The sequence below is a fragment of the Protomyctophum bolini genome, assembly GCF_963924005.1.
Source record: "Protomyctophum bolini genome assembly, chromosome: 19".
NCBI lineage: Eukaryota > Metazoa > Chordata > Actinopteri > Myctophiformes > Myctophidae > Protomyctophum > Protomyctophum bolini.
In genome coordinates this window covers 34,739,745-34,763,867 of record NC_137880.1, presented here as the reverse complement: position 1 = coordinate 34,763,867, position 24,123 = coordinate 34,739,745, and the positions used below count along the sequence as shown (strand labels likewise).

The 24,123-nt window shown below is 43.9% G+C and overlaps 1 protein-coding gene across 2 annotated transcripts in view; it reads right to left on the bottom strand.

Moving 5' to 3' along the window:
• The window catches only part of cnih3 (cornichon family AMPA receptor auxiliary protein 3), a gene marked incomplete at both ends in the record, with an annotated part of 102,256 nt that extends 78,585 nt beyond the window's left edge, over positions 1-23,671 (bottom strand). For both annotated transcript variants that reach the window (XM_080791001.1, XM_080791000.1), the window contains one exon: positions 23,594-23,671. In XM_080791001.1, the coding sequence (XP_080647127.1) occupies positions 23,594-23,671 (78 nt within the window). The remainder of the gene's footprint in view (positions 1-23,593) is intronic.
• Positions 23,672-24,123: the final 452 nt, after the last annotated feature.

Below are 24,123 nucleotides of genomic sequence, written 5' to 3'. Positions count from 1 at the left end.
CACACCCAGTTGGTAGTTGCTCCCTACAATGGAGTCAACAATCAGTCAATCAACACACAATATACAAAGTCAAACAAATCTATTTCTCTGCAACAAATAATTCAACCCCTGTTTGTGAACTTCAGTCTGCAGTGGCAGGGTGAACTGCCACAGATTGGATGATTGCACTCTCCCCACAGTAATAAGGAAAAATCTAAAATAAAACAGTGCACGGAATATCCAAACAGGTTGGCACCTAGCTCCTCCTCATGAGGTCACCAACCTAGACACATTTTGCTGTGGGTTGGCATCCCATTCCTCAACCAGGATTTGTTGCAAGTCAGCCTTTTATTGGTCACTCTAAAGGCTCATTCATAGTCTGGTTTTTCTGTGGTGAGGTGACCACCGGAGCAAAAATAACGTTGAGCGGTGGCGAGTAAAAACAGAGAGAAGGGCTGGGGCGGTGGCGGTGGTTTGCTCTTCACCGCGGCTTGTGACATCATGTTGTAGTTCGGTGGTCACCTAACCTAACCACCGAAAACCCAGACTATGTATGAGCCTTAATACAGCACGTCCAAGCTGATCCCACAAGTGTTCAATTGGGTTGACGTCTGGACTCACGGCAGGCCATTCCATCCTCTCCACTCCCAAATTCTGGAAGCACTCTGTGATGATCCTGGCTCTGTGGGGGCGAGCGTTGGCTCCAGAATCTCATCCGGATACCTCACTGCATTGGGATTGGCTTCAATGATGACAGCTAGGTTATGTCTTGCCTGTGAGAGAGAAACCACCCCTGGCATGCCAAGTGTTGTGGCTGAGTAAGGATCTTCCACAAGCTACCGAGTTCCCTATAATTAATAAAGTGTAAAAATGGCCAATATGTTGTTTTTTCCTTATTAATGTGGGAGAGTGCAATCATCCATATTCCACTAAGCAACTCAAAGCAAGGATTGAATACCAACCATTTGCCATTTTGGCATTTTTGGGGGTTTTATGCGTTTATGAGGTGACAGTACTTCATTAGACCCCTTGCTGTGGTTGCTATGTGCAATGATATAAGTAAGTAAGTACATTTTATTTATAAAGCACCTTTCGAAGCAAAGCTACAAGGTTCTGAACAATTGAGACAGTAAAAACAAATAGAAGCACAGAAAACACAGATCAACAAATACAGTTGTGACAATATAAATGAGCAGAACAAAAACAAGAACAAAGACATATGGCTATAAAATGTCTCAGGTCAAAGGTACATGGGAGAAATATTTAGGGAATAAATGAGTCTTCTTTAGGAGTCTCTTAAAACAGTCAACTGATTCAGCATTTTTCAATGCCAGAGGCAAGGCATTCCATAGGGTAGGAGCTACAGTACCACAGCAAAAGCCTGCTCACCCGTAGTTTTCAACTTTGGACGCAGGTATTTCTAGCAGACCTTTGTTGGAGGACCTGAGAGATCTGACATTGGTTTTAGGAGGCAGTAGGTCGATGATATACAGCGGGGCCAGCTCCATGTAGAGCTTTAAAAGTAATTAAAAGTGTTTTAAAATCAATTCTGGCTTTAATAGGGAGCCAGTGTATGTATGTATGTATTCGCTTTGTATTTAAGGTTTCTTCCTGGAGGCTGAAACATTGACAGTCAAACATGCCAATGAAAAAAAAAAGAATATCAACCCCTCCCCCTTTATCATACAACAACAGCTGTGGTGATCCACCTTCAGTTCAGGTGGATCACCACCCATCACCACCCACCAGGCAAACCAGGCATACTTAACTGATGGGCGTATCCACATAAAAACGACATTTTAACAAATACTGCCGTTTATTTCTGCCATGAAAGGTTTAGAAATGATGTATCTTAGCTTTATTATCTTAGCTTACGCATGTTTCATGAAAACTACTTTTTATGTATGTGATGTATTGCAATGCTTTTTTGTTCTTGCGTAATGTAAATCGCTCTGGATCAAGAGTGTCTGCTAAATGCCTGCTAAATGCTTACATTGCATAAGCCTAATTCACATTCTTGAGGTTGACCAATTTGCACCATGTGTGAAATATTCAGTTAGAGCTCTAATATGACCTTTCATGGTCTTGTTAGTGATTTGAGGACGATATACAGTGTATTGACTTATTGCAGATGGCCATACTGTACGGACATTCAGCCTCATTAGCATTGTTTTGCGGCTGAAACTAATAAGTATCGTGTCAACCCTTTTTTTCAATTCAACCTACTTGGAGAAGGTCATGTGATATATGCGCTATGTTAACCTTTAGAACAGTGTTTTTCAAAGTGGGGACGGGGAGCCCCAGGGGTCCTTCAGGGGTCCTTGAGGCGGCTCCAGTTATCCTCAGCAAAATGATGAACCGTTTTAAAACACTATTATTACAAATAGCAGAACGAGACGATCTGCATTACATGCCATTTTCACAATCTTTAAAAAAATGTTTGCCTAGGACATGCATAAAATAGGGACGCCATGTTGAAAGTGGCTCATTTTACTATCATTTCACCGGCTAGACGTACGGTATTTCAATCAGAGAAGGTATTGTACTGTGAGCCTCCCCCTGGCCAGCTGGGGCGCCTGATGGAGGGGAAATTAAGGAACTGGTTGGAATAACGTGTTCCTTCCACGCGCTATACAACCAGGGAAACTCCCCCGTCAGGTGAAAAGGAGCAACTTGGACACTCATGCATGAAGGAAGCATGAGTTCAAGTCCGTTGCTCTCCCCAGGTTGGCGGAGGGTGTGTAGAGCCCAGGATCACATTAGATAATTGACACAGGGGTGAAAAATGGGCTACAAAATCGTGGGATCAAAATTAAAAAGAAGAGAAAGTACTGTAGGCTATAGAGCCTTTCATGATGACGTCAGGCCCAGGAAATATGCATTTTTCCCATAGACATTTCAAAACGTATTTATTTAAAGACCTATATAAGCCAACTCTTGTCGTGACAAATCACGACAACAAACACAATATTTTGGACCAAACAAATAATTACAAAAAAATAAAAAAGTGTTACTTGTATTGTAACCTGCCGTTTTCTTCTTCTTTCTAATTATTTGTTCAGCCTGAAAAAAATGTGTTTGTCGTCATGATTTGTCACGACAAGAGTTGGCTTTGTCCGCGGCGTAAACGTCTTTAAATAAATTACTTTCTGAAAAGTCTATGAGGAAAATGAACAGAGGATTTATTTATTTTCCGGGTCTCTCTCGAGGGGGGGGCGGGACTGCAACGGTCTATATAGGAATGACTATTCAAACCATACAGTAGGTTCATCTATCTCTACTGTACAGTATATATACAGTATATATAATGTAGCGACGGAGGTTTCGGGGGTCCTTGGCGACCGCCATGTGGCAGCAGAAGAGCAAGATGTGAAACTAGCAGGGGACGTGCCCACGTGTGTGTATTCATATGCATGCTGTACTGATGCCTCATGCTGTGCGTGGAAAATGGATTACCACCTTGTGCGCGCAAGCACGTGTGTGTGTGTGTGTGTGTGTGTGTGTGTGTGTGTGCCGGTATGTGTGTGTGCGCGCGCTTGCATGTGTCACATATGTCACACTCAAAAAGGAAATTGGATTACTACGTTTGTGTATATGCACGCGCATGCACGTATAGCGCGTATACGGTACCCCTCCAACTAAATCAGATTTACTGCACGGTTTATGTGCGTGTGTGGCACATAAAATAAATAAACGATTTCACCGCTATTAAGATGAGACAGCGACAACGAGAGAGAGATAATGCAAGCGATGACATGTGTGTTAGTGTATACGTGCATGTACAGTATATGTGTGTGTGTGTGTTATGGGAGAGGGGGGGGAATTAACATCAGAGACATGGTGGAGGGTTATTTCCCCAGGCTCGCCTACACACTGACAGGCAGGCGCTCCGTGTTATTTCCCAGTGGAAAGATCCTGGCTCATTGCTCGCACTGTTACAGCGCGTTGGCAGTCTTTGGACCTCTGCTCATGGGCAGACATGAGACACTGAGAGAGACACACACACGCACGCATGCGAGTGCACACACACACACACTGTCATGGTTGCATAAACCCCATAGCAAACACTACGCATGCACAGTATGCAAGCATGCATCGCAAGCACGCATACACACACACACACATGGATGCATATAGATACATACATACAGTAGTATCGGTGCACGTGCATTGTCCATGTACCTACTGAAGGTCTGTAAAATTATGCAGTGCATATGCGCACAAAGGTTGCCGCGTGCACACACACACATACACACACACACACACACACACACACACACACACACACACACACACACACACACACACACACACACACACACACACACACACACACACACACACACACACACACACACACACACACACACTTTGTAAACAGCAAAGCTAGTGTGACGTATTGCACATCACGAGGGGGTTAACACAAATACCCAGCATAATATGCTGGGTATTTATACATATATATATTATATGTAAATGATGTAGTACTAGTATGTCACACGAGACAAACTCTACAGGGGGGTTATTTACTGTTGACCGACATTTTCTGTATAGGGCTTAAAGCAAACAATCCACCCTAAAACAGAATTCTTACTCCGGGATTTCTGTTATTTTTCTTTCTTTTCTTTTTTTTTAAAAACACAACGGCATTCCTTTTAAAGCTAGTGATCTGACATCTGCATTTGCAGTACGAATAGACAGTGGCTTTTGCAAATAGAATACATTTGTGTCCGTCTGGCCCGAAGCGCGTTCCGTTTTGAGGTGGACGTTTGGTTTAGTGGCTTTGAAGTCCAGGTTGGCTGGCAGAGACGGCAAACTGGCACCTTCTGCTACGCCTGGCACACTGTTTGTGTATAAACAGTCTTTCAACACAGACTCTGTAGTTGCCTGGTCGACACTGACACTCTGTCTGTGTGTGTGTGTGTGTGTGTGTGTGTGTGTGTGTGTGTGTGTGTGTGTGTGTGTGTGTGTGTGTGTGTGTGTGTGTGTGTGTGTGTGTGTGTGACTGTGTGTGTGCGTGCGTGCGTGTGCGTGTATTTCAATGATAGAATAAATGAGGACAGTCTTTGAAGATGTATTTGGATTTGAATGTAGGATTTGAATTAGGGCTAAATTAACGGTTAGGTTAAATGTATGGGTTATAGGCATAGTGGTGAGGGTTATCCAGAGGTGGAAGTCAATTGAAAGGGGTGTGTGTGTGTGTGTGTGTGTGTGTGTGTGTGTGTGTGTGTGTGTGTGTGTGTGCGCGCGCGTGCGCGTGCGTGTGTGTGTGCGCGTACACACATTGTTGTCAACCAATGTACTTCTCAAGCACGAGAAAAAGCTGACATTGGCGTCAAACTGAAACGTTGCCGTGTGAGCAAGACAAAATATGCAATGTATTTTTTAACGTATGCATGCACACAGTACAGTACATATACAAGACGTTTAGCACTGCATGTCTGTGCTGTGCATCTGTCAGTTGAAACTACTGTATGGCACCTTCTGATCTACAACATGCTTCCCAACATGCAACCTCTCCATGTTGCAGCTACTGTACAGCGCTCCAAGGCATTCACATGGAGATACATAATTGCATTAAAAACAACAGCAATCTGGGGAACATCGATTCCAATGTAAAAGTCCACTTAAATTATTCAGCGTCTCGCCTCAATTATTCATTGGGGGGTCTTAAAACACACTCGAAGTGGGTTAATCTTCCACTCGCCCGTTTCCCACGACAACCTCGGACTACTAATTTGGAACACAATTGAAGATTGTTGTCACCAGCGCCACGTAATATGCATTCAGGCAATTGAGAACTGAAAGGCTCGTCTAGATTGATATTCATGCATTGCTGTCACCCGGCTCCAGACCTTAACCCGTTTTACGCGGGAACCCCTTTTGGTGTTAGCATTACGTTATGCTTTGCCTATTTAAAAATAGCAGATCTACAAGCTCGTAGCGCGCCACCGAGTGGCGCGCTACGAGCTTGTAGATCTGCTATTTTTTGAAAAATCGAAGAACGACTGACATAGAAACATAGCTTTTTCAGAAAACTGTCATTTTCAAACAGAATCTGATCTCAGGTCAGAATGGAAAACTGTCAGGATGTAGAAGACATTTTTTTTTATCTGATCTCAGGTCAGAATGGGTTAACAAACGGTGGAGAAGTCTTTAGCCCCGCGCTATATAACACAGGCAGAGCTGAATCAATCAAGGATAGCGGGCGGTCCGTCCTCGTCCTAGTAGCAAGTCTTTGTTCATCTGTGGCAGTTCATATGTTTAGTAATGTGAAGTGGGTCAATTAACGCTTGCTATAAAATTGCCATGCTGGCACGAAGCAGGCTTCTGACACATGGCTGACTGCAGGGACTGGTGATGTAATAGAAGGGAATACCCTGTTTGGGGATTAATGCTGAATTTTGGAAAGCAGTACAGTGAGCCAGGCAAGCACTGCCTCTAGCAGCGAGACCAGCCTCAGGCTAACGGAGATGGGGTGCAACACGGAGGGAGGGGGGGAGGGGGGGGGGGGGGGGGGGGGGGGGGTTATGAAATAGAATGAGAGAAGAGATGTTTTTCGTACATTGTGACACATTTACACATTTTCTCCATGCTCTATAATTTGTGAAACAGCACTGACTACATGCGTCTAATTTCCTTGTGATGGTTTTTGAAACCCAACCCCCCCCCCAATACTTTTGAAACATGAAACCAGCAAACCATCACCCTCCCTCCAGCAGACCTTTGTGGAGGTCATTGGCTACAGATGTGTGTGCAGGGGGGGGGTTGGTCTGTGTTTTCACCTGAAGCACTAAACACATTTTGTTTAGGCCTGGCTGTATCTCCACACAGCACCTTGGTGGACGGCCAAACGAATGGAGAAGGGGCATTTCCCTGTTGTTCAGAAATACCCCTCATGGCATATTGGTTAACTAGACTGAGCAAAAAAAGGAAATCTCTTCCGTCCACAGGAAATTAAGGAAACACTGAAGACATCATCAAGAGAAAAGGCCTCGTACGTAAGTGCATTAGAAGCGCATCTGTAATCACAACTAGTTCATTGTAATTACATTCTAAAAAAAAAACAGAAAATAAACAATAACATTTATGTCCATATGCATCATTGCCTCAAATGCTGCTGTGCATTTTCTGTGCCGTCAATAGCGATTGTTGTCCAGCATGCATCAATTCTACCCATTCAGTCAGTTTTCCCGTGGGGGTTTTCTCCCGAGGCCCCTTACATGCAATACATATCAATGGAAGTCAATGGAGGATATATGGAAGTCCCTTCGGAAATCGCATAATTATGGCATTTCTTATTATTTTATACTTACTACAATAAATGAAGCTGCCTCAGTGCTCACTCAATTGCTGAGAGAATTATGTTCAAAATAATTAACCGGTCGCGATAAATCAGAAACCGACAAATTGTTGCGAAAAGGAAAATGTGGAGTGGATGGAGATAATGACGGGGTGGAGGAAAGGGACGGGGGTCACTATTATATACCTTTACAGTATGTGTGTTGTTCGGTAGAACAATAGAAACAGTGGAGTCAGGATGATGGATGGGGGGCTAGCGGGGGTTAATGAACTCGCGGTTCGATTGCTGAGCTAACTCAACTAAACCTCACATCACTGCCATTAACCTGCAGCGCATGACACTGGAAAGCCTGGCCGTTTCCTTACAAATCACTGGGTTTCTCTGAGAAAATGTCACAGCATTTCTTCTCACACCTGATCCCTTTTTTATACTCTGAAGGCTATCAAAACAAGCTTTACCGTTTCTGGAAATTATCGTGAGTGAGCACGTTTTAATAAAGCTTGTTGGGGAACTTTAACCCTAATTAATGTCGCTTCAACACAGCCCGCTCTACAGAGATTACTCATGCCGAAACTGTAGAATTTTACGCTGCTGTTTGTAGAGCTGTGTCTATGGCCTACTAGGTATTTGTCAACAAACCAAACCCAAATCCATATTGATCCATTTTCCAGCCCGTTCTGTATCATTTGACAGTTTCACAGTCCATTCTGTAATTCCTCAATAGAGAGATGAAGAAATACCAGGTTGTGATCCCATATAGCCTTATGAATAAGTTAATGATAATATGCCTCATTATAACCATGGTGAGGGTAATTGCCCTGCACTTATTGTCTTATGGAAGGTTTGCATCAGTCCTGCCTGGGCTCCCCTCCTATGTCATTAAAAAGCAACTCTTGTCATCACATCCCACATCTGTTCCTGATAATGATGACTAACTATCACATTTCTGGCACAGGGGGGTGACGGTGAGGTGTGCATCTCTGCTTGTTTGCTGAAATACTGTATATAACGAGTTCTATATATATATATATATATCCAGTTGTATAGTTAGTAGGTCTACATCAGCCACCTCAAGCTCAACCTTGTCGACACGCTAAAGGCCTATTCATAGTCTGGATTTTCGGTGGTGAGGTGACCACCTCTCCAGTGGTGAGCTGACCACCGGAGCTGAAATAACGTGGAGCGGTGGCGAGTAAAAACAGAGAGAAGGGCTGGGGCGGTGGCGGTGGTTTGCTCTTCACCGCGGCTCGTGACGTCATGTCGTAGTTCGGTGGTCACCTAACCACCGAAAATCCAGACTATGTATGAGCCTTTAGCCTCCTTGGCAAACCATATACACCTCACCAAAACTCCTACAAGACTGCAACTACTACAGTGCTTGTCAGAAAAGATCTGCCATATACAGAAGGCCCATGATGCATGCCCAACCTGATCTTAAACAGACCTGGATTCTCCTCACCGAGGGGACTTTCCCAAACTATCATATACTTTGCTTGGAGCTGGTGCAGCTTGTCCCTGTCTAGTCTCCAGGGGGGGACCCTCCCCTATATCTCATCTAGAATACAATACATGTGCATTCACTCCACTGCCTCTGTGTAGCCCATTTGTCTCAGATTCAACTCCCTGGTGCTGGCACACCACACTAGCTGTACCCCATAGCTCCAGGCCATATACTCCACTGCTCCCTGGTCTATGCCCTGTAGGGCACTTATTGCCTGGCTCTTTCTTCCCCGGGGCAACTTGGCCTTGACACCACAGCGTCGCTATTATTCTCCCTCCTGGCTCGACCAGTGGGTGAATAATCATCCCATCTCTGAAAGGAGAGCAACATGATTCAATTTTTCACCTACAGTATCTATAGCATACAACTGTATTAGCACTGTAAATAGTAAAATTATTGTGATAGAGACCCCGATGAAGACAGTCAATACACGTTGGTCCTTTAGTTTGTCTTTGGTCAAAGAATAAATTCATGCATTTTCAGCTGGTTCTCTTCTCAATGTCGTTGCCAGTAGTGGGCATTTTGCACCCAGGGGGGAGCAAAATACAACAGGAGTTGGTTGGGCTTGACACGCCGGGGTAGCTTGTACACAACCCACAACCTGTCTGGTCTCATGTGGTGTGAGTCTGTAATCCATTGCCTGGAGGACTATAGGTTCTGGGGAGAGGACTATAACAAACCAACTCCACACACCTCCCAAAGGCCAGCAATGGCACATGGGTTGTGAGCAGGACTATAGCGATCCTGCCACGTAAAAAAGATCTTGCTACAGAAATCCCAACAAATGAACCAAATGCTGGGAGGAGGATGGATGCACATCATCTCTTCTCACAAAATTTCCTCAAACTAAATGACTCTAAATCAGAAATCATAATTTTCGGCCCACCACAGTCTACCCTCCCATTCCACTCTGAACTCGGCACTCTATCCACAAATATTACACACTCAGCCCGCAACCTGGGTGTTTTCTTTGACCCTGACATCTCCTTCAACACTCAAGTCACCAAAGTTGTCCAGTCCTGCTATTACCAGATTAGGAACATTGCTAAAATTAAATCATTTCTATCACATGCAGACCTAGAGACCGTCATTCACTCCTTCATATCCTCACGATTAGATTATTGCAACTCTGTCTATTCCGGCATGAGCAAAAAAAATATAGCACGCCTCCAAATGGTGCAGAACTCCGCAGCACGGCTACTCACAAACACAAGAAAACGTGAGCATATCACACCAATCCTGGCTACCCTACATTGGCTCCCTGTAAGTTTCAGAATCGACTTCAAAATCCTTTTAATCACCTTCAAAGCCCTACATGGACTAGCCCCCAGCTACATCACAGACATGCTAACACCCCACAGGCCGGTGCGCAGACTCAGATCTGCTGACGGTGCCCTTCTTGTCCCACCCAGAACTCACCTTGTCACCCGTGGTGGCCGGGCTTTTGCGGCACGCGCACCATCGCTCTGGAATGCCCTCCCCTTGGCTCTCAGGCAAGCCGAGACTGTGCCCGCTTTTAAACATCTTTTAAAAACACACCTGTATACCAAATGCTTTTCTTAATTTCAGTTTTATTTGTGTATATGTATGCAGGCATGTGTGTATGTATATGTATACGTATATATTTATTTAGCATTTCTTGCTGTTTGTTGTTATGTTTCTATGCTTTGTTATTTCTGTTGTTCTTGATGTTGTTTGCTATTGTTGTTTTTAACCTGTAAAGCACTTTGTAACTTTATGTTTGGAAAGGTGCTATATAAATAAAATTCATTCATTCATTCATTCTCAATGTGGGGTCCGGGGAGATGCAGGGGATAGAGCGTATGTCGCATGACATCATCATCAAACCCGGAAGTTATGCAGGAATGCCTACTGAGTGGCAAAAAACTACTTTTTGGCCTTGACAAGCCATACGTCCACACAGAAAAGTCCTATCTGATTGCATTAAACAACATTACACAATGTTAAACTCACTTGGCCTGTTGCTTTGCCACTCGATTTGCCACTCACTTTAAGCATGCGCATACCCTCTATACATATCAATTTGGTTTGTCCTCGACATGAAAATGTTTGAGAATCACTCGTCTTAAGAGTTATTATTATTATTTCATAATAATGAACCACTTATACCACTGGGGTATTAAAAGAAGATGTCCTTGACTTTGTTTTGTATTCATCTACCCGTTTCACTGTCGTGTGAGCCATTAGAACCATGCAACGCTTCCTTCCGCTGTAGAATTTTACAGTTACGCATAAGTTTCACTGAAAACGTTCCTTCTCGCACACGAGGCAAGTAGTGTAGCCGTTAGTGAGGAGACAGTGTCACGGATGAGAGAGTATACTGTGAGAGCTCAGCATGAGAAATAATTCACATGGCACCTCTGCTAAACCTGTGACTGTCCCGAAGATGTCAAAATCTCAGCGTGGGAGCAGACACACTGAGGAGGAGGCACAAACAGGGGAGGAATGAGAACTGGAATGCTAGCTAATAATGCTGCCTAATTAAAACAAAACAATGTGCATCAAGTTGTGTTAGCTTTTAGGTAAGGTAAAGCAGACCTTCCTCCGAGGTGGATATGCTGGATAGTCTGACGCGAGGTTACTCCGTGGTGGGAGATAACACAAGTACGGGTACGTAATAAAAGAGAATGACAGTTTGGCACGCACGACAGAATGCAGCCTGGTAACTTTTATTTTTGTAGAAGAGGCAAACTAATAATTGTTTAAGCCGTTTGCTTTGATTGAATAATTGATTAAACACGTACAGTAAGCCGTCATTTTGGGTGTGTTCTAAATAATGTGTTTGTGTTGCGTTTGTCGTTAAATTAACACTTACAGTAGGACTTTACTGTGTACGTCTGCACAGTAATAAAAGTGAACAAAATATAACGCAGTTGGAGAGTGAAGGAAAGTAAAAAAAAAACTTCCAACCCTCACAAGAGAGTTTACTGCCTGCCTGTTTGCTCGTGTCGCCCACACACACACACACACACACACACACACACACACACACACACACACACACACACACACACACACACACACACACACACACACAGAACACTGTGATCCGAAACAACGGCCAAGTCAACCATAATGGGACTCCCAACTGGGTCGACTAAATGATGACAACTTGACATTATGCCCTCTGCTATGCTTGGGGGGGGAAACCTCTACATCATATCCATCCACGCCACAGGGCTTTCCCATACATCACCGGTGCACCGGAACGGGCACTTGGCTCGCTCCCCTGGCTTAATGATGCACATTTAGCGGCTGTGGTTTCTCAGGGAAGGGAATCTCTCAACCACAACCTGGTCTTCTGGAGCACCGAGCTTGGGGGGCGGTCGAAGTTCACCTCCTATGTTAACCCGTTTTGACCTGAGATCAGATTCTAAAAAATGTCTTCTACATCCTGACAGTTTTCTGAAATATTTTTCAGAAATAGCAGACCTACAAGCTATATGAGCTTGTAGATCTGCTATTTATCAATAGCTAAAGCATAACATAATGCTAACACCAAAAGGGGTTCCCGCCCAAAATGGGTTAATGAAAATGGCTCCTTAATGGGTTATGCGAGCTCTCCCAGGAGTGGTGGCATCTCACCTGAGACGAGCAGCTTGATTCCACAATTAGAATCGGCGTCACATCACAGATTTTAGATTTACAAAGTAAGAAGAGTGGGTGAAATGTGTTTGTGTATATAGTCCCGATTGTATTGTTTTTGGTTTTTTTTCGTAGAAAAGAAAGGGAAGAAGGGGGGGGGGGGGGAAGTTTCAAGTAGATCAGGAAAAAGAAACAAATCAAAAATCTAATATGTCAAAAATGTACCTATTACACATTTACATTTACACATGGCTGAGATAAGGTACTATAAAGGCATATAGCAGCAGGTGTGTATACTATATACTTGTGAACGTTATAAGGTGCTTCCCTGGTCATTCCGTCCACTAAAGAGCATGATGTTGTCTTAAGTCGCAATGATATTATCCCACAAATGACTGTAGATCAAACCTTGTTTACCATGAATAAATAGTGACCAATAATATATAGTGACCTTTTCGAAAATGGGAACTATAAGAGTTAGGTTATATATGGCTTGTAATGGCGTGCAGTCATGTGTGAAAGGTAGGCCTACTATAGCTCTCTGAATAACACTATACACAGCAGGGGACGTGCACACATACACTGGACTTCAGCCTCTGCCCTTTTACCCGTCTGTAAAACAACCCTCTCCACGAATGAATGCAGCATTTACTATGGTGGAAGAAATGTAAACGCCACTCCTTTCCATGCCATGCTGGAAGGCAGCGTTCAGGAGAATGAACTTTTGCGTTGAACACATTTGTTTAGAAATCCATGTCATACTGTATGCTACATCTCCACTAGCTAAAGAGTGCTGGGTTGCTCCTTGAGAACAGCTGATCTACAAGCTCTGACGCGTTGTAGAGCTTGTAGATCTGCTATTCTTATACAAAAGTGCCCTCTTACGGGATGTCATGCGCGCCCTGCCCCTCTAAAGGCTCATACATAGTCTGGATTTTCGGCGGTGGGGTGACCACCGAACTACAACATGACGTCACGAGCCGCGGTGAAGAGCAAACCACCACCGCCACCGCTCCAGCCCTTCTCTCTGTTTTTACTCACCACCGCTCAATGTTATTTCGCGGTGGTCTAGCGGTGATCGCGGTGGTCAACTCACCACCGAAAATCCAGACTATGAATAGGCCTTAATTAACACACCTGCTACACAGTAGAGGTGAACAATGTAATGTCAGGAAATTTCCGTTTTGACAAGTTGGGACACGCAGTCCCTTTACACTTTCAAGTGGATGGTTTATTTCTTCTTTTTTTAAGAAAAGCTTGCGTTCTTGAATCAGTAGATTTTGAGTTATATCTAACCACTTAAATTCCACATGGTTGACCGGAATCCCTCAGCGCTCTATAGTATAAAGTGTAAGTGGGTTTTTTCTGTTATTGTGGGAAATAAAAGGCTTTTGCTGAAAATAGCAGGTCAACAAGCTCACAAATGCAACGTGTTGTGAGCTTGTCGATCTGCCATTTTCAGCAAAAGCCTTCTACGATAAGGATGCTGGCTTTTAAGTGGTTAAGACACTTATACTTCAAAATAATACAAATATCTTCTAAAGAACATCCTGAACAAGAACAGAACTGGACAATCATAAAATGATTCAAATGAATAATCGTATCAGTGCAAGAAACTGCATGCTTATGTAACACTTGGGAATTGAACCTGGGTCCCCTGTGTGAAAAGCCAGCAATATCTTAACCACTAATGCAAAGGGATATCCCCATGACTCGGGGGAGATATTACACTTAAGGCCATCTAGGCTGAGGTTGTCTTGTGAGCCACTCTGCTACTACTATCACAGTTCAGCATTCTAACAGCAAACTAAATGGAACTGTTCCCTGTTAAAGGTAGAGTAAGTGATTTCACTCAAAAAACCTTAGGTTTCGTTTTTGGCTGTGGGACCTAAGCCTTCGTCCAATCAGGATAGAGAGTCAAAAACGAAACCTAAGGTTTTTTGACCCCCAGGGGTTAACTGGGGACAGGGAGGAACTCCTTATATGGTCAGCACACTCTATAGTAGAGAGGATTATCACAACAAAACAACAAAATAAGTGATATTTGAATTAAGTGAAATCACTTACTCTACCTTTAATATTCACTCAATGAGGTACAATATGAATATGAATATGAAGTGTCGTTTACGCCTGTGCTTCGTGGCCGTGATACGTCACTGACGTTACCTCTGCGTTGTTTCCTTTCTGCGATGCGATGGACTGATTACAGAGCGCCCACACAACCTGCCCAGCACGGAAAGAATACTGTCAGCAGCTAAAGATACTTGCTGTCTGCGTTTGTTCAAAATGTACCTTTTGTTTGTGCGTGTTTCACGCAGATCGCACTGCGACATAGACGTGTGGCGTTAGACATGAGTGCAAGTTTTTAGTTTGTTGTATTTGGGAATAATTACCAGATTTAACTATTTTTTTTGGAAAATATCAATTATGACTAGTATGGTGACAGACTCGAGCCGGGCACTGTTGGAAGCGGCTCACCAGCCCAGATCCAACAAGCCACCCCTGGTCCACCCATACGACCGCTCTGAGGAGCCACCATGTGATACGAGTTTACTGCCTGGTGGAATGGAGAGGCGCTCACACACATACCGTCTCTCTTTAGGCTATGAAAACTAAACGCAACACACACACACACACACAGACACACAAAAAACCACCATGTGTTTTTCTCCATCCCGGCCCGGCCGGTGTTATGCCGAATTCTGTCCACTGCCGAGGCAGTGGCCTGTGACCTTATACTGCCCAGGAGATTGAGCAGGACTACCCACTTAACGAGATCTCACTTCCGGCTCTGGACTGTGTAGAGTAAACAACGCAGTGTGTAGAGTACCAGGGGCTAGTTTTGCACGTAGGCTAGTATACAACAACAGATATGAAATGTACACATGGATTCACGTCAGGCCCCCCAGAGCAACGTTGAAGCCGCCCCACCCTACTGGCCAAAGCTGGAACTGCAGGCGGGCTGCAATACATGGACGTTCATGGAGATATTTCGCGACGTAGGACGCAAAAGCCAACCAATTATATGGAGCCAACGGAGGTATTTCCGGCAGACTTCTGGGTGCTTCAATCGCCACTATGAGCAACTTCCATTGAACTGAATCGCTCCGGTTCAGTCTATCCTTTTATGACTCCATGACCCTGTAGTTTATAAATAACTCTATGGCTCACATGGGTTACGAAAACACCCAAGGCGTGTCTTTTAAGAGCCACAGTTATCATGTTCAATATATTGAACATAATAACTGCAATACTGTATATATAGTTTATGAGCAGCAAAATCAGTTATGTGATGTCTCTGCAAGGGCTTGCCTATTGTCTTTACCCCATCTTTACCCCATCTTTACCCCATCTTTACCCCATCTTTACCCCATGTCTTTACCCCATGCTGCTGGCCTGGTTCCCGATCGGTTGGAGCTGAATTAACCCATTCTGACCTGAGATCAGATTCATACGAGGTTTCCACTGGACACACACTGGTCTGATTAACCCATTCTGACCTGAGATCAGATTTAAAAAAATGTCAGTCGTTCTTCGATTTTTCAAAAATAGCAGACCTACAAGCTCGTAGCGCGCCACTCGGTGGCGCGCTATGAGCTTGTAGATCTGCTATTTTTCAATAGCTAAAGCATAACATGATCAAACCAAATATACCCTACAGAACGATGATCAACAATGATTGGCTGTTGAACAAACTAATCATCACAAATGTCAAATTGCCGGCTGATAAAAAAGTGAAACAATCACATTTGAAAGGCACACCCTTATTTTGGAAAGATATGCCCCCCTTTTAAACTAATAATTGTAAGACCCTCACAAAGTCCTCACAGTGAAAAAAGGGGAAAGCTCTATTCTCGTAGCATTCGTGTCTATTGTGTTTGTTCAGTAAAGCCCAAACCACACCAATGGGTTGCCATGCAACTCCTTGCAACCAAACGGTTGTGAGTAGACGCGTGCTTTGAAACCGTTTTGGACTTAACAGGGAACTCCCCTGCATCTCTCCATGGCTCTTTAATAAATAAAACCCCATTTTCCGCTAGGCCACCAATTTCATCAAAGTGAGAACCCATCTGTCAGCTTCAATTTTATAATGTCCTTGTTCCAGTTTTGTCAGCTCTTTTTTTTTTTTGGTTCATCATTTCCAATTTGACTTGTTTATCCTGTATCCTGTAGAGCTCTCTGCTGATTTGATGAAATTGCTATGCCGACCTAAAGACTTATTTTCTGTTTTTTAAGAGCTAGAGAGACTTCAGTTACTGAACACACACTCTAGTCTATAGCAATGACTGCTATCTGAATATAGAGCTATTTAACACATCATTGTTTTGCTTCTCCAGCTGACAATTCAGTTGACATTATAGGACTTCATAGACGTTTCAATTTTGTTCATAAAATAATTCTCTTCGGCTGGACTCGTCAAATCAATTCACACATGCAAATCTGCATTAAAAACACAACAATAAGGTAACCTTAGCTTGACAAAATGTAATCTAACCCTAACAGAATCATTACAGTGTTGGATTAGCTACATTACACATTCTCATACTCAGGCTTATGCCATTACCATTTACAGTGGAAGCAAGTTTCAGCTGCAATTTGAAAGAAATAACATGACAACAAGATCCCTGTGCAAATGTATCTGCTCAGACCATTGTACACAAATATACGTACGCATCGTCACATTCGTGTGCTTGCTCGTGCGTACACACACACACACACACACACACACACACACACACACACACACACACTTGACAGTACGTTACAGTTTCATGTGACACAATATTTATCTTGCCATGCATGCATGCTTCCTAGTTGCCTTCAATTATCTTAAATCTGACTTGTATTATGGCTACACAAAGCGGTCTGTTTCACGTGTGTCATAAAGATGAATGGTTTAAAAAAAAAACTCAGACTCTTTGATTGTATTAACCTGTGAATATTCTGACATCCTAGACTTCCCAGCATGCCTCAGGGCACATCTGTGTCTGTAATCTTTCTATTGTTGTGTCATTTGCCATGGGAATGCGTTGTGAGGTTTTATATGTCATCTGTGATTAATGTCTTTGGTTTAAGTTCATTTAACCACGTGCGTGTGTGTGTGTGTGTGTGTGTGTGTGTGTGTGTGTGTGTGTGTGTGTGTGTGTGTGTGTGTTTATTTCGGGAAATACAATGACTGTTTTGGGGTAGTTGCAGAGAATTAAAAAAACAAGTGAGGGGCACTCTTATCATCATACATCACATTCCGTGCTCAGCCAATCAAATCATCACGAATGTCATTCCGGCCAATCACTTTTGGCGTCTTCACTTTTCTGCCCTCACTTTTATCCTCAATATGTATACTTTGCTCAGCCAATCTAATCATCACTATGGGGTGATGAGCCAATCATCAGCCAATGTTTGTGTTCACACAAACCCTCAAAGCTGGGCATAGGACGGAGTGGCTAGCACCCCTCAAAAATAGGAGGGAGAGGGGGGGGGGCTATGACTCCGTGAGCTAAACACTTCACGCATTGAGTGCCATGGATGGAGATCTCAGTCTTTTAATGTTTTTTTATATTGATTAAGGTTTATATCAGGGATATTAAGCTTCGAATCGGCAAAGCACAGCTGGCATTTAGGATCTTGCGGCCGATCTGGCTATCCAGACAACTCTAACACCAAGCTACGGATCTTCAACACCAACATGAAGACTGTCCTGCTCTATGGCTCTGAAACATGGAACAACAAGCTCCAGGTTCAAATGCCTGCGTAACATCCTCAAGCTATTGTGGCCCCTCAAAACCACAAATGAGTTATGGAGGATCACAGAACAGGACAGTACACTGTAGCCATTACCATCAAACGGAGAACGGAGAACTGGACAGGCCACACCCTTAGAAAGGACACAGATAGCACCATGAGACAGGCCCTGGACTACAGCCCACAAGAGGATCTTTCCTTTATTAACTAAAGGAAAAAGACGGGATCGGCAGGTTCTTAGCTTAATAATGAAACGCGCACATTTAATAACTGACAAATCAAAACACAATTTCACTTGCTTCTGTCCCTATACCAAAATAATAAACGAACAAATCAACAGTTAATCCCACAATCCCCTTTCAACCCAACCAAGTCCCAACGTCTGTTACCCCTCAAATCAAATCACCACTTAAATTGTAAACAACAAACAAAACATTTGCGTCACGCGAGGCGGGCGCTTTGAATCGTCCTCCTCTTAGCACGCTCCCGTGAAAGTATAGTTCCTTTTGTACAAACGCAATGTTCGGGGTACCCCTTAAACTGTAATCCACCGGCAATCCAACACAACACGGAATTGTCTCATCCGTGATGCGTTCCTAGTCGACCGGCGGGCCGCGGCTCACTCATGAGTCCAGCGCTGTTGTCACCGTCACCTCAGTGTCCCGACACGGCCACTTAAGGCTCATACATAGTCTGGATTTTCGGTGGTGAGGTGACCACCGAACTACAACATGACGTCACGAGCCGCGGTAAAACCACCGCTCCAGCCCTTCTCTCTGTTTTTACTCACCACCGCTCAACGTTATTTCAGCACCGGTGGTCAGCTCACCACGGGAGCGGTGGTCACCTCACCACCGAAAATCCAGACTATGAATAGGCCTTTACTCCGCGCTTGGCTGAGCTCGACAGCTCGTAAGTTCAGGCTGCAGGTTACCGGTAGTTAATGCAACTTTAACGTTCACTAGTACACAGGTCGTTTATCTCCCTTCCCCGCTGCACCACACCCTCTATTTGTCAAGTAGTGTGTGGCCGCAATCACTCAGTCCCCCTGCCAATCAGACCCATTAGCTCCCACATGAATCGGAAGTGCTCACATTGACTTCAAAGTCACTGCATAGGATTTTGCATGCACTGACATCACTCGTACATAATAACATGCATTGGAAAAGCAGACAATTATCATATAATAAGGGGAAGAGGAAACAGGCCCTGAACTACAACCCACAGGGGAAGAGGAAACGGATAACGAGACAGGCCCTGGACTACAACCAACAGGACTTTAAGTCTCTCAGATTATCTCCGATTCTAATCAAAACAACCTTTATTTACGGCCGATTACGGCCACGTCACTGATCGCTGTTATAATTACAAAATGTAATCCAAGCCATTTAACCCATTCTGACCTGAGATCAGATTCATACGAGGTTTCCACTAGGACACACACTGGTCTGATTGACCCATTCTGACCCGAGATCAGATTCTAAAAATGTCAGTCGTTCTTCGATTTTTCAAAAATAGCAGACCTACAAGCTCGTAGCGCGCCACTCGGTGGCGCGCTATGAGCTTGTAGATCTGCTATTTTTTAATAGCTAAAGCATGACATGATGCTAAACACCAAAATGGGTTCCCGTTCAGAATGGGTTAAAGGAGCGGTGTGCACCGCTCAAAATCCTCAGTGTCAATTCAACTCTTACACTTTCAGAGTGAAACTAACACTGGGGGATTTGACTGTGCAGTGGAACCTGTGATGGCCAGCTAGGAAAAAAAAAAAGAAGTGATTAATGGTAATGTCTGTTCCAAAGATAGCCCCTTGTGTCCTCCCCTTTATCCCTCATTCGTCGGACAAAGTCAAGTCATCTGTGGGAAATGTCTGTGGGAATAAGAGCTATGGGACAAGCTCGAGAGAGAGAGAGAGAGAGAGAGAGAGAGAGAGAGAGAGAGAGAGAGAGAGAGCCATATTTTATAGAGTTAAAAACAAGCAGGTGAGCGTTTTATCGGCGGAATTGAGGAAATGAGAGACACCAGACAGCAGATAAGGCAGGCAGACATGCGTTAATGGTCTGAACACCGTGATTAACCCATTCTGAACGGGAAACCATTTTGGTGTTCAGCATCATGTTATGCTTTAGCTATTGAAAAATAGCAGATCTACAAGCTCATAGCGCGCCACCGAGTGGCGCGCTACGAGCTTGTAGGTCTGCTATTTTTGAAAAATCGAAGAACGACTGACTGACATTTTTAGAATCTGATCTCAGGTCAGAATGGGTTAATCAGACCAGTGTGTGTCCAGTGGAAACCTCGTATGAATCTGATCTCAGGTCAGAATGGGTTAATTGATTCCGCCCATTCAGTGACATAATTCCATCTATATGTATGGGTATAATATTTCATTAATCAGTCATTCACGCTTCCAGCCAGGTGACATGAGGGGTAATACGTAAAAAAGGAAGCATAACTCATTGCTCATGCCTCATTGTCTCATGTGTGTCCGGTTGACACCTACTGCCTTGTCAAGCCTCAGTTATACTTGGTGACAAAGAGCTCATCTACAACTAAGCTCACAACGCTTGTAGATCTGCAGATTATAAGTGTGCAACATAGGCACGTATAAAGTTACGTATATCAACTTCAGACTAATTTGCTCACAGAAGCATGGTCTCTCATGATATTTATTATACCTCCATTTTACGCGGGGTAGATTTTCCCAGCGCCCACGCTCTTTTTATCCACAACCCCGGCCAGGGAAGGAAAAGTTGCCCTTTTTGATCTTAATGTGGCGACTCACTGCATCAAGTGGACTCGAATATTTGCCATCAGATGTCATTTCTCAGAGGCCCAAACAAAAGATTCATTTTAACCCATTCTGACCGGGAAACCGTTTTGGTGTTAGCGTCATGTTATGCTTTAGCTATTGAAAAATAGCAGATCTACAAGCTCATAGTGCGCCACCGAGTGGCGCGCTACGAGCTTGTAGGTCTGCTATTTTTGAAAAATCGAAGAACGACTGACATTTTTAGAATCTGATCTCAGGTCAGAATGGGTTCATCAGACCCAGTGTGTGTCCAGTGGAAACCTCGCATGAATCTGATCTCAGGTCAGAATGGGTTAAATAATAGAACAAAAAGAGGACTCATTTGAAGACCAGCCTGCCAAAGTACCTGGCAAGCCCTGCCGGCGTTACGAGCTTGCTTCAGCTGCAAAATCTCTGGGCTTTTGTCAGGTTTGGCCATGCAGCGTCGAGGCACCCCTGAGGCACGTTCACGTGGCCCTTCAACGTATATATCCCCACCTGACAGTCTCTGAGCCTCCTTCTTAATTATGTTCATTTGCAACGAGGAGGCTTATCATGCTGCATGTCTATATGTGTCTCTCTGTGTGAAACAGAACCACTGGAGGATGCAGCTCCACTCTTTCTGCCATCTTCTTAAGCAGTATGCAAAATAAAGCCCGCCACAGATTATTGCTGAAGCTTCAGAATATATACTGTGTTGCATTGTGATCCTCTGTGAGTTCTCCCAAATGTGCATCAGAGATATGGAAGAGGCTAATAATGTTGGCCTATTTGTTCATCAGTCTGTCTGTCTTATCCATCTATCCATCCTTTACCTATTGTGTCAGAGTAATGGCATTCTCAACAGTGCCACCATGCATGTAGGGCTATAGGTATTGGCAGGTGTGCTGATGCATGCATGACCCAAATGCCACAAGAAAAGGATAAAGAAAAAAACATCTCCAAGGGCTTTAAGAGGGTCAGGGGCTAGCTGACATATAGAGCAGCCAAGTATGGAGCCCTGGGGCACTCCAGTCAACAAAGTATATGGTTTAAGTGACTTATAAAAAGAAAAATGGGGGGAGGAAAGTGTCATTAAACACTTTATATTAGTCTATTTATTATACTTCCTGAGCATAAATCATTCATTGCAATATACAGATCATTCAAAGTCTCTATAGTCCACTGTTGTTGATTTGTCCTTTATACTCTTTTCATGCATGCCAACATTATCCCATTCTGACCTGGCACCCATTTTGGTGTTAGCATCATGTTATGCTTTAGCTATTGAAAAATAGCAGATCTACAAGCTCATATCGCGCCACCGAGTGGCGCGATACGAGCTTGTAGGTCTGCTATTTTTGAAAAATTCGAAGAACGACTGACATTTTTAGAATCTGATCTCAGGTCAGAATGGGTTAATCAGACCAGTGTGTGTCCCGTGGAAACCTGGTATGAATCTGATCTCAGGTCAGAATGGGTTATTACCATGACCGTATAGTCACCATACTCTGCCTCCTTATAGTCTGTTCATAGTACCATCTCTAGTCTGAACAGACATACACAGGCAGCCCCATTAGCCGACAGACTCGGAGCCCAGGATCAGTCATGTTCAAGTCTGTTGTTGCCATGCAAAAGGCAGGCCCAGGGCAATAGGCTGGAAGACCTGACCCAAATCTGTCTTTACATAACCCATTCTGACCTGAGATCAGATTCATACGAGGTTTCCACTGGACACACACTGGTCTGATGAACCCATTCTGACCTGAGATCAGATTCTAAAAATGTCAGTCGTTCTTCGATTTTTCAAAAAATAGCAGACCTACAAGCTCGTAGCGCGCCACTCGGTGGCGCGCTATGAGCTTGTAGATCTGCTATTTTTCAATAGTTAAAGCATAACATGATGCTAACACCAAAATGGGTTCCCGTTCAGAATGGGATAAGGCCCTTTACCATGACGGAGAGGACTAGGAGACAGACACATGCTGCAGAGAATGAGGGAGGCAGGCAGGCTGCAAATAATTAGATTATTTCAATATCATAATGCCAGCCAGTCATATGGTGGGTGATCTGGTCTGACTGCTGTGCTGAGCAGAGGGCTTGATGAAAGGGGCGAGGGAGCAGCCAGAGAGATGAAACAGGGAGGGGGGGGATATAGAAGAGAATCAGCACTACCAGATTTCCTAATTGGTCTGGAAGGACAAGTCTTTTAATTCATGTATAGTCTGCATGGCAGCGCATACTGTGCACATTATATTGAGCTTGAGCACTGAAGTATAGAACGATATAGAAAGGGAAATAATGTAAATAGAATCAAATACAACTCTCCTCATTTCAGCTCAAGATACAGGTGCGCACCTGCAGTCATTTAAAGTCTTAATAGGCTATCCAAATACCAAAGGGCCTGCAATATCTGTCTGAGGAACAAACGGGTTGTTAAAAGATGGCCCAGATGGGCAATGCAATGCTGAAAGGTAGGCTATCTAGGTGTAGTAGTATATATACCCATTTGCATGTTAGTAGGCTAGTACACCCAGGCTACTACTATACAGACAGGTGATGTATATGGTCTACTATACGCACAGTTACGCGCGTAGGCTATACAACACTATATATAGCGCGTCCATTATTGCACAACTGGTCCTGTTCAAACTCAAATAATCAGATTAATCGTGCATTCCAAGCTACTTACGTGCCATATCGCAAAGAAGATCAGGGAAGCGCAGAGGACCAACGACAGCATGTAGCAGAAGGCAGCGAAAGTGAACATAATTGAAGGGGCGAAACGATAGATATTATTTCCAAAGAAGGACGAGTCCAAATCAATCACATCTAAAACAATGTTGTAAATAAAGTTATCATGGTGCCACGTCGAGTCAAGGCGGTGACAGCACCATCAATTTGTCCCCTGAGTGTTCGCAACAATTTGTTGCAGAGAGAGAGAAAGAGAGAGAGTCTCTCAGGCGAGCTGCGCGCGTCCACGATGCTCTTCACTTTGAAGTCGATGAGTGTTTACGCTGAGATTGTGACTGGGGGGGAAAAAAACAGTCCAGTTGGCCCAGTAGACTTGAGTTGACAGGACTATAAATGTCCAACGATTACCAATTTAAATCACAGACGCACACAAATCACACCGAGGACTGGTGGAAATTGAAACCAAGGTTATGCGCAAAACCATCCGGAGAGATGTGAATTTCAGCCTGTCAGCGGCGTGGGTAATCC